Genomic DNA, 12,770 nt, shown 5'->3' with positions numbered 1-12,770 from the left:
TGGCTACAATAAACTGAATGTTTGTGTCCCTCAAAATTTATATTTGTAGGAGGGGCCTTTGGGAGGTAATTAGGACATGAGGATGGAGTCCTCATGAAAGGGATTGCTACCCTTATAAAAAAGACCCCAAGAATCTCCCTTGACCTTTCTGCCATGTGAGTCTAGCAAGAAGACAGCCACCTATGAACCAGGAAGTAGGCCCTCACTAGACACTGAATCTTCTGGTGCCTTGATCTTGGACTTCCCAGATTCCAAAGCTATGAGAAATGAGTTTGTTGTTTGAGCCACCCAGTCTATGGTATTTTTGTTATAGCAGCCTAGACTGGTTAACACAATTGTGGACATGGGAAGTCACTGGACAATTTTAAGAAAGAGAATGATACAACCTGATTTATGCTGTAGAAAGATAGTTGTAATTGTCTGGAGGATAGAAAGCGGGGGTTGGGGATTAGGAGTCAAGAGTAGAGACAGGGAAATCTATCAGGGAACTATTGTAGTAGCCCAGAATCTTGGCTCTGGATAAAAGATTATAGTGTCTTGGACAAGGCTTATAGTAATGGAAATGCTAGATGTGCTTAAAATTGAGCTTATTTTAGAAATTGTCAACAGTGAGGGGGTTACAAAATAGAAGAACAAAGAAATTCTTCTAGGTTTTTGACTAGAGAAACTGAGTAGATGACAGTACCATTTCCTAAAATAGGAAAAGGCTTATAGAGAAGCCAATTTGTGGTCAGAGTCAATAGCTCTGCTTTGGCCAGATTATTAGGCATCTAAATGGAATCATTAAGAAGGCAATTGGTTATATTAATTTTGAGCACAAGCTGCTCAGGACAGTTCTCTGGATAGACTTGGCCTCCTTTTCTCACTTGAAGTTCTTAAGAATAACTATAAAATGTGCTAGGAATGCAACATTCTGAGATAGAGAGAGAACTGGCCAGAACAGCCTAGGCTCTTGCCAGTCTTCACCTACCACGGAAACAGGATGTCCTTCAATGTTTTAGCCCAGCGTGTCCTTTGACCTCAAAATATCAAACCCAGGTGGACTGCTTTCTGGGGTTCTTCAGCTGCTGTGCAAGTGTGACACATGAAGACTTCATCTGCCCCAGGCAGCTTTCCTAAGCCTTAGAGGACCAGTTCACAATGAATCCTAGGCTTCTGTTGTCCCTTGTTATCTATCTGTAAGTAATAAATCCACTTCATGTAACTTCCTGTATATGGGTGTTCTGTCTCACCCATACTCAGACAAGTTGCTAATCAGTGCACAGCTAACCTGCTTCACAAGCTGGAGTTTCAAATTGGAGTTTTCAATATGCAAAATTACACATAAAGCTGTGAAACCAGATGAAGTCACTGAGAGCATGAGTATAAATAGATTAGAAGGCCTAGGACAGAGCCTTGGAACACTCCAATAAAATTCTGTTGTAAAAGGAGTTACCTAAGAAGCAAGATAGGAAAATCAAATTATTCTGGTGTTGTAGAATTCTAAAGAAGAAAGTACTTCAAGAAGGAAGTAATAGTCCAATGCATTGGGCTCCTGTTAAAACGTCAAGTTATCTGAGGATAATGAGTTGACCATTAGCTTGACTAAATGTAGGTCATTGATAACTTTGATAAGAGTGGTTTCCCTGGAATATTGGTTATTAATATGATTGGAATATGATTGGAGTATGTTGAGAAGATAATGGGAAGTGGGAAATGAGAGTGAATTTGACTATTTTGGAGAATTTTGCTATGAAGGAAAATTTTTAAATGATGCACTAACTTATGGGAGAAGTAAAGAGTTATTCTTTTCTGTTTTTGTTTTTGATGTGTGATTTTTTTTTGTTTTAAAAAATCTAAATTTATTGTAACATTGATCTAAACAAGCATAATTTCAAAAAAAGTTATTGTCAGATTACATTTAGTTGATATCTATACATAAATATTAATAATAAACAGAGCTTTCTAGAAATTAATCTTAAGCTTTATTATTAGCTTTCTTTTCTTTTTTTTCCACATTTATTTTATTGCATTTTAGGTTTTGGGGTACATGTGAAGAACATGCAAGATTGTTGCATAGGTACACACATGGCAGTGTGATTTGCTGCCTTCCTCCCCATCACCTATATCTGGCATTTCTCCCCATGCTATCTCTCCCCAACTCCCCACCCCCCGCTGTCCCTTCCCTATTTCCCCCCAACAGACCCCAATGTGTGATGCTCCCCTCCCTGTGTCTCTGTGGTCAAGAAAGCCAGTTTTATTAGGGGGTATACTATTATCATCTGTCAATGTTGGGTGGCCATTTGAAATTTATGGTTGTTATTTGGAATGAGTTCCTTTAGCATGGCTGGGTGACTTTTTTTCCAGTAATTGTCAACTGTTTTAGCGTACATACACAGAAAGTGTAGAGTAGGGGTTGTCCTAAGTTGGTATAAGAGAAAGAGAGGCAAGGGAATCAGGAGTCTTTGAAAGCAATGGTTATGGGACTGACTATGGAACCTAAACTGTTCTAAGCAATTCGCATGCCACTTCACATTTAATCTTACCGCAACACTCTGAAAAGGCTATTCTTCCTAGTTTATACATTAAAAAAATTGAGGTGCAAAAAGGTTAAGCTATTTACCCAAGATTACGTAGTTAATAAGTAGCAGTACAAGGATTAAAATCCAAGCAGAGTGATTCAAGAACCTGTACTCTTAACTACTAAACTTTGATATTTTTCTTTTTTCTTTTTTTTTTTTTTCCATATTTTTCAATGAGGCACAGGCTTAGATGTTAAATGATTTGTTCAAGGTAACAAAACTAGTAAGAAGTAACACTGGTGGAAGGTAGAATACTCAGTTCCATATTCTGACAGTAGTATATAACATGGTCTTTCTCCATAAGGAACCAAGGGTCTAATTTGGAAGACAAGCTATATATACGTACAATTTGATTGATTGATTGAATGATTGAGACAGAATCTCACTCTGTCATCCAAGTGCCCAGGCTGGAGTGCAGTGGCATGATCTCTGTTCACTGCAGCCTCTGTTTCTCATGTTCAAACTATTCTCCTGCTTCAGCCTTCCAAGTAGCTGGGTCTAGAGGAACACACTACCACGCCTGGCTAATTTTTGTATTTTTAGTAGAGATGGAGTTTTGCTATGTTGGCTAGGCTGGTCTCGAACTCCTGGCCTCAAGTGATCTACCTGCCTCAGCCTCCCAAAGAGCTGGGATTACAGGTGTGAGCCACTGCACAACACTCACAATTTTAAATATAGGACTGTATATGGTTGAGTATTCAAGCGCTACTAACAGTATTATGGCCCTTCAAGGAGAATGTATCAGATTGAGCTGGAATGGTTAATAGAAGCTTCATGAGGTATAGCACGAGCAGTTGAAAAGGACTATCTGGGATAGTAGTGCTGTATGAGCAAAAGAGAGGCTATAAAATGAGGGCGATATGTTCAGGTGATATTCTTCTAATTGTAGTTGATTGAGGGGCAGGGGTATCTTGATGATAATGAGGATGACTAAATATTTGGAATCAGCTATCACTTTGGAAAAAACTACATTTGTGAACAAATAAAGATAATATCATAATGTAAAAGATGAATGTTTGGCTTCCTTGAGTTAAGTGTAAAAGAAAATTCTAGAAGGTAATGCTTACCATTATCCTTTCTAGTCTCAGCTGTTTCAGTTCGGGGAATGACAGATACCTCAGTCTTGGACCAATGGAAAGCAAGTCTCTTTGCAGACGACTTCCTTGAAAAGTATGTATCCTTAATCTCAAATTTCTTTTTTACATCTAGAAGAAGATAAACAGTAAGTTCTCCAGATACCTAAAGAGGGAAATATCTTCCTTTATTTCTTCATGGATTTTCCTCTTTTATCTGAAGAAAAGGTCCTAATTTGAATCACAAAGGAGTAGTTAATAGGAGTGACTTCTATCCTCTTTTTTAATTAGTAAACTTTTGATTAGTTTATCAATTAGTAAACTTTCTGTAGAAAGTATCTGTAGGAAGTTCTTCATATTAAACTCTTTTTTCCTTTAGTAAACATGCAGATTTAAGGCTATTTTGTAATATATTTGGTCAAAACATTATTTATTATTAGTTTAAGCATTCATCAAATATTTATTATCATGCTATGTATTAGATACAAGATATAAAAATGAATAAGACATAGTCTTAATCTTCAAAGAACACATGAAAACAAGGAATACAGTTTTATAAAGAAATAATTACAATGCAATGCGCAAAGTACAATGACAGAGTTAGGCACCCAGAGCATAATATGAGGAAGAACATCTAACCTGTTCTATATTGTAAATATAGACATAAAGTAGATATTTTAGTACAAATTTAATAATTTACTCTGTTGCTTCACTTCATGCACAGAATACTGATCAGACCCAGGAAAGATTCCGTTATTATTCACATTTTTGAGTTTCTGTAATTTAAATTTTCCTTAGTTGTGCTTCAAAGAAACAAAAAACCATTGAAAGGTGTCTAGACTCTGGATACAGTGAAACCCAATATGCCATCTTTGTCACCTAGGATTTTAAAGTCAGGTTAAGAAAATAATAGATAAGCACAGAAAAAATTAACAATGTAAGAATTAAATGATAATATAGGATGACCAACATAAAGTCTATAACAAGGCATATGGCCAATTAGAAGTATGTATCACATGAGTAAACTCCTAAGCAGCGAGGAAACAGAAAGGTGTAGTGAAAAAAGCTCTGCACTATGAATTAAAATGTGTAGATTTTAAGCCTTGACTAGAAAAGTCAAGTGCTAACTCCTTTGCTGGTCATTTTACCTATGATCCTCATTTTATCAGTATGATCATGATGGATCAGTGCTTCTCAAACTTTAGTGTACCTATGAATTCCCCTGAGGATCTTACTAAAATGCAGATTCTGATTCAGTTAGTCTGTTTTGGAGCCTTTCTAATCTATTTCTAATCTATTTCTAGATGGTATTGGTGCTACTCGTCCAAAGACCTACCTTGAGTAACAAGATGCGAGATGATCTCTAAGATTTCTTTTCACCTTATGAGTTAGATTGGTAGAGCTGGTTTCTAAGTAGGAGAGCTCAGCTTCACATAAGTAGGAATTGAGCTTGGGCTGGGCAATAAAAGAGAAATTAACTCAAGAGAAAGGATTTTGAGCAGAGGAAACAACATGTTTCCAGGCATAGATGCAGGAATATTCAATCAGTATTCAGCAAAGGCAATAATTGGGCTAGTCTGGTGAAAACTAAATTATTGTTTCATAAGGTGAAAAGAGATCTTAGAGATCATCTCGCATCTTGTTACTCAAAGTAGGTCTTTGGACTGGCAGCATCAATAACACCTAGAAATATATTAGAAATGCACAATCTCAGGCTCCAAAGCAGACTAACTGAATCAGAATCTACTTTCTGTCTATTGATTTGCCTATTCTGGATATTTCACATAAATGGAATCATACAATATATGCTTTTATTGTGATTGATTTCTTTTACTTAATATGATGTTTTCAGGGTTTGCCCATGTTGTCACATGTATTAGTGCTTTATCTCTCTCTCTCTCTCTTTTTTTTTTGAGACAGACTCTTACTCTGTCACCTAGGCTGGAGTGCAGTGATGCAATCTCATCTCACTGCAACCTCTGCTTCCTGGGTTCAAGTGATTCTTGTACATCAGCCTCCTGAGTAGCTGGAATTATAGGCATGCGCCACCACATCTGGCTAATTTTTATATTTTTAGTAGAGACGGGGTTTCACCATGTTGGCCAGGCTGGTCTCAAACTCCTAGCCTCAAGTGATCCACCCACCTCGGCCTTCCAAAGTGCTGGAATTACAGGTGTGAGCCAACACTCCCCACCAGTACTTTCTCTCTCTCTCTCTCTTTTTTTTTTTTTTTTCTTTTTGGAAACAGAGTCTCTCTCTGTCACCTAAGCTGGAATACTGTGGCACAATCTCAGTTCAGTGCAACCTCTGCCTCCCAGGTTCAAGTGATTCTCCTGCCTCAGCCTCACGAGTAGCTGAGATTACAGGCATCTGCCACCATGCCCAGCTATTTTTTTGTGTTTTTAGTAGAGATGGGGTTTCACCATGTTGATCAGGATGGTCTCAAACTCCTGACCTCAGGTGATCCACCTGCCACGGCCTCCCAAAATGCTGGGATTATAGGCATCAGCCACCATACCCGACCTAGCCACAACATTTTTTACCACCTGAAATTATGTTATATACTTATTTTTCTATCTTCCTTTTAGCAGATAAGCTCTATGAAGGAAAGAACTTTGTTTTGTTCACCACCCCATTCTCAGTATCTAGAATGGTGTTAGCACATTATAGACACTTAATAAATAGTTTTGTTAAGTTTATAAATTAATGAATGGGAGTAGATTAAACTTACTTAAAAGGAATGATATGGAAGGAAAGCAAAGATGATCTGGAGTAGAAACCTGGTAAAGACCAGCATCTACACATTATGCAAAGGGGGAGGCACCAGTGAAAACAGAATAAATATATTGACAGGGAAGTAGATGAAGAGAGCCAGGAAACACTGATCTTCATAGATCTTTTGTGTCTACAGAAATAAAATTGACTGGTATTCTCAAAACTGTAGTACCAAGTATTGTTATAGAGTGCTGACCCTGTGAGCAACATTTATTTTAAAACAACAGCAACTATGTAAACACTGAGTTCAGTATATACGATCCACATAGGAATCAAGGATCTTAATTAGTAATATGGACGTTGAAGAGTTAAAATACTTTTTTTCTTCTACTTTGTATTTTCTTAAAGGATAAATTCTAAAGCTTTCTCCATCTATGATTTTAAGATATGTTAAAAACAAATTTTCAGTGCCGCAAAAGAAATAGCACTCAAACATAAATTTACTCAGCAAGGCAAATTTACTTCTGTAGAAGGGTGCATCTCGGAGATGGAGAAATGGCAAGAGCACATCAGAGAAGGGAGGAGAAGGGGGTCTTATCCCTGATGCAACTAGTTTCTACTGCTGTGTCTTTCCCCTATTGGCTAGTTTTGGACTGCACAGTCTAAGCTAATTCTGATTGGCTATTTTAAAGAGAGCAGGGGTACGATCCAGAGTGGCAGAGTGAGTAGTTTTTGTGGGAAGGATGTGTTACAGAGTAGGTGACTAATATGACTAAGGACAGAGCCACTAGTGATAGAGGCTAGGAGGGGGTTGTTTACTGAAACCAGGGGGAAGAGGACATAAAGAATGAGGAAGTTGAACCTTAAAATAGAGAGCAAAGAACAGGGAAGCTGAACATACTGACATCTTGGTTCTTTGAAGAGGAATTTACTATATCTTACAGATATGACATAATTGGTCTTTTCTCTCTTATGGAGAGTTATATTGATTTTGGTTCTTTCAGTCTGCACAAAAGAATGATTATGGCTGTAATGTTCCAGGATATCAGGAAAAAAGTATATTAGGATATATAACTAAGTTGCCAATAATATATTTACCTATTGGAAGATCTCTTGTAATGCCAACCATTGTAATGGTATAGACAATGGCAGATACACCTGTATCAATCAGGAAACAGGTAAGGGCAAGGTTAAAAGAGCCAAAAAGATGTCCTCAGGACTAGCAACAGTAGGAATTTAAAACTGCCTTCCCAAAAATTATAACTGAGGAAATTATGACAGTGAAAGAGATCAGACCTAACTGATTCCATCCTGCTTCTAACCTTTAAACTGCCCTTGTTCATTCCTGGATGTAAGCTGAACTAAACTTGGGAAGGAATTCAGCTTATGGTTTTACTCTGAAGCAAAATTGATTATAGCCCTTTCCTGAAAAGATCCACTTCTTGCCTGGGGACCAGATTGCCTTTGTAGGACTAACAAATTATCTACAAGATTAGAAATTTTGGTTTAGGGGTCATGTAGCCTCTGTCTGCAAGAATCTGAACCTCTCCAAATTGCTCCTGAGAATAACATCTCTATTATAAAATCCAAGATCAGTGCTTGAGATATTTTGCAGACCCTGCACTTAATGGATCAGCTGACACCACCTAGCCAGTAATCTGGCTCAACCAGGTCTGCAATCACACCAAGGAGCAGAAGACAGTAAGAAAACCTCACTTTCATCCCTTATAATTTCATCTCCAGCCTGACCAGTCAGCACTCCCCACTTTCCAAGCCCTTACCTGCCAAATTATCTTTAAAAACTCTGATCCCCCAATGCTCAGGGAGACTGATTTGAGTAATAATAGAACACTGGTCTCTTGCACAGCTGGCTCTGCATGAATTAATCTCTATCCATTGCAATTCCCCTGTCTTGATAAATTGACTGTCTAGGCAGTGGGCAAAGTGAACCCGTTGGGCACTTACAAAGTTGTTACTACCCTAAGGTTGAAGGAACAAGGTGCCTATACAGTTACCAAGCTAGTAAGAACTACAGGAGCAGGACTGTCTGACAAGGGACGTAACTTTTGGTGGAAGAGTGCAGCCACTTCCAAACTGTGGCCCAACAGAGAAGGATTTGAGAGGAATAATATTCCAACCTGTCTCTCTCTCACCTTTGCTCTTCTGCCAGTGCTTTCCATGGCTGAACCAATCCAGAAGCCAGAGGACAAGGAATCTTGGTTAGTACATAGAAATTAGCTTCCCAGGTTACAGAAAAGAACATAAAATGTTGGGTAATTTTATTGAGGAGCAGACATTAAATATCCAGCACATGGGCAGTTTGGCAATGTGTGGCAAAACCTAAAAATCTGTATACCTTTAACTTCATCATTTCTGTTCTTAAGAAATATATTTTGAGATTATTAGTGAATATAGATGTTCTTTGCATTGTTGCTTACAATACCAAACAATTAAAACAGACTTAAATTTCCAGCAATCAGGAATTGGTTGAATAAATTATTTACTGATACCTATTTACCCATTCAAATATTAGTTGAAGGTACAGTACATTGATTGACATGTAAATGTGCTCATTCTTCATTGTTTTACAGAACAGTTATAGAATGCTATTATCATTAATCTACTATTGTTTAAAGATATTTTTTAAAATTGAGAAATTTACATAATTTTTATATTCATCTTGAGTGATGGGATTATGGATGTTTCTTCTCTGTGTCTGTTGGAATTTGATAATTTATTTCCACAGTGGAATATACTATTTACTAATAAAAGTGTTTTAAAATAGGCCATAAACATAACATTAGTAATTTTATACTGTCACAGAAAAACAATTACAAGATTGGTGACCCAGATTAACTGTGAATTTGACGAAGTTGTTCCAAGTTCAAATCCAGACTCCCAAATTGAAGTAGAGGAGGCCAGTTTATATACCCACATGGACTATAATGAAGTCTTTACTCCTGTCAGCTGTTTAGAAAAATGTTCAGCACTTCAAAAACAGAACAAAGGTAAACATTTGTTATTTTATATTCATTTCAGTGAGATTTTTGTTTGATTTGATTGAAAAAATTTTTTTATTAAAGATCCAGCTGCATAATTATAACTCTAAGCTTTGCCACATTAGGGCAGTGTTTCCTCATTAATCCCCTTTGTAAGTTGGGTTATTTTTGGAGTTTAAGTTTGCTGGGCCTCAAAATAACCTGCAGAAATTTGATCATAGTATGCTTTCAACATACTGCTGTAATGGATATTGGTATCTTTTTACAGATCCCATGATATAGCAATCCAGTGTAACATTAAATTAATATGTTATAAAGTGATGATTATATTTTAGTTCTTAAAACATAATAAGTATTTTCAATCTCATCTAATTTATGTGAAATCAAGGTTCAAAGTAGAGATGGAATAGTTGCAGCATTAAGTTAGAAAATTTACTCAGTTTTACAAACTTACTGTCAAAAATAAAAGTAAGCCGGGCATGGTGCTTACTACACCTGTCATCCCAGCACGTCGGGAGGCCAAGGCTGGTGGATCACCTGAACACAGGAGTTCAAGACCAGTATTATATATTATATATTATATAATACTAATATATTAGTATTATATATATATTCTATGTATGTATAGATATATATAATATACTCTATAAACTAATACTAATATATTAGTATAACATATATATAATATATAATTATATTATATTAAATTTATATATAATTTATATTATATTTATATAATATATAACATATATGATTATATGTCATTTAATATAATAGTAATTATACTAATTATATGATGTATGTTATATATATTTTAATGTAATACTAATTATATATTAATTATATAATATAATATGAATGATATATTAATATATACTATATATTAATATAACTTATAATTTAATATAATACTAATTACATATATATAATATATGTTATACTAATATATTAGCATATATATTTATATATACTAATATATATAAATATATAGTATAGTATAATATATACTATAGTATAACATATATTATATATAATATTAGTATATATTTTAAATATAATTAGTATATATTTTATATATACTAATATATTAGTATTCTAATACTAATATATTTGTATTATATATAATATATCATATATATCATATACTATATATACAATACTAATTATATATTACTAATATATTAGTATTATATACATTATATAATATATATAATGTATTATTAATATAATACATTTTATATATTATATTATTAATATAATTAATATTATATAATATTATTATATAATATAAAATGTATATAATACTAATACTAATACTAATAATATATATAATACTATATATAATACTAATACTAATATTATATATATTAATATTATATATATAATATTAATATATATAATACTAATACTAATATATTAGATATATAATACTAATACTAATATATTAGTATATATGATACTAATATATATAATATATAAGTATATAATATATATGATATATAATATATATACTAATGTATATTAGTATAATATATATACTAATGTATATTAGTATAATACTAATGTATTAGTATTATATATATTATATATATTATGTATTATATACTATATATGTAATACTAATATATTAGTATTAGTATTATATATATACTAATATATTAGTATTCATATATAATACTAATAGTAATTAGTACTGATACTAATACTAATTATCTATATACTAATAGTAATATATTAGTATTATACTAATATATTAGTATTAATATATGTTAGTATTATATATAGTATATGATATATATGATATATCATATATACTAATGTATTTGTGTTAGTATACTAATATACTAATATATATTATATATTAGTATATATAATATATGTTATATGATATATTATATATATTTAGTTTCATAATATATATTATATGATACTAAATATATATATCATATATAGAATACTAATATATATTATATACAATATTATTATATAATACTATATATTATATATAATACTAATATATTAGTAACATATACTTGTATTAGTAATATATACTTATATTAGTTATATTATATGAGTAATATATATTTGTTATATATACTTATATAAACTTATATTAATTTGTAAAAACTGATGGGCTACACAAACATAGCTATTATAAATGTGGCAAACTAGAAGCTACTATTGGCTAGAATCAAATATTGACTGAGAAAAATATGCTTGAATTTCCAAAATGCATATGAATTCTTCATACCCTGTATTTCCTTGGGTGTCTTGTGTCACTGGACATCACTTTATAAATTTAGATTTTCAATTTCATTTATTTTCTTTGCAATTATATTGATTGCTGCCAGATTTGTAGATACTTTGGTCTTACTGTCTAGATCAAAAGAAACATATTATATTTTGGAATTTGTAAATATACTGTATCTTATAAGAATTATAAATAATTACTAAATTACAATTTCAAAACATATATATCTTTAAAACATAAAACAGTGGCTGGTTTTCTTTTATGGTTGTTGGTTTATTGATATTTCCTAAATTTTCTGTAATGTTCACATATTATTTGTTAATACATGAAACTCTTAAGCATCCCTCTAGATATCCTGGGAACATATAAGCAAATATAAATGTAGCTTTTATTTTTTTAAAAAAAAACAAAGTTAGGCCAGGCACAGTAGCTCATGCCCATAATCCCAGCACTTTGGGAGGCTGAGGCGGGTGGATCACCTGAGGTCAGGAGTTTGAAACCAGCCTGGCCAACATGGTGAAACCCTGTTTCTACAAAAAGTACAAAATTAGCTGGGCATGGTGGTGGGCACCTATAATCCCAGCTACGTGAGAGGCTGAGGTGAGAGTATCGCTTGAACATGGGAGGTGGAGGTTGCAGTGAGCCAAGATCGCACCATTACAGTCCAGCCTGGGCCACAAGAGCAAAACTCCATTTCAAAAAATAATAAGAATAAATAAAAACTAAAATAAATGAAGTTGCATATGCATATAGTTTAGTGAGTCAAATAGTTTGTTAAAGTTTACAATAAAAAGCAGTAATCTGACATGGTTTTAAATGGTGGCACAGAAGCAAGCTGGCTTCCCTACTCATACAGGAAACCAAAAACAAATATACAGTGCCAAGATTTTCAGTAGCAACAACCCACATCTCAAATATGAGGATGAGATAGATCCTAAGGACACAGATATGAAAAAACTTCAAGCAGAGAATCCAACTTCCACATCCACCCTGCCCATTCTGCCTGACAAGAACCACATGGAAAATCTTTTCCTAATTCATGGTTTCTATGCTGGAAAAAGTGAGACTGGAATAGTTAGCTAGCTTTCCCACCATCTTGGATTCCCTGGCAGGAAACTATTCTTTCTTTAACCCATGGAAAGCATGGTGACTGCCTCAAAGGAGAGACAAA

The 12,770-nt window shown here is 33.6% G+C and overlaps 1 protein-coding gene across 1 annotated transcript in view; it reads left to right on the top strand.

Annotated features, from left to right (window-relative positions):
* Positions 1–3,651: 3,651 nt before the first annotated feature.
* SHOC1 (shortage in chiasmata 1) overlaps positions 3,652–12,770 on the top strand; it is a 91,436-nt gene continuing 82,317 nt past the window's right edge. The window contains exons 1-2 of the mRNA XM_017503393.2: positions 3,652–3,731; positions 9,173–9,357. Coding sequence (XP_017358882.1) covers positions 3,667–3,731; positions 9,173–9,357 — 250 coding nt within the window. The 5' untranslated portion in view covers positions 3,652–3,666. The remainder of the gene's footprint in view (positions 3,732–9,172; positions 9,358–12,770) is intronic.

The sequence above is a fragment of the Cebus imitator genome, unplaced genomic scaffold (assembly GCF_001604975.1).
Source record: "Cebus imitator isolate Cc_AM_T3 unplaced genomic scaffold, Cebus_imitator-1.0 Scaffold310, whole genome shotgun sequence".
NCBI lineage: Eukaryota > Metazoa > Chordata > Mammalia > Primates > Cebidae > Cebus > Cebus imitator.
The sequence above is the reverse complement of the archived record's forward strand: the minus strand, read 5'-3'. Positions and strand labels throughout refer to the sequence as shown.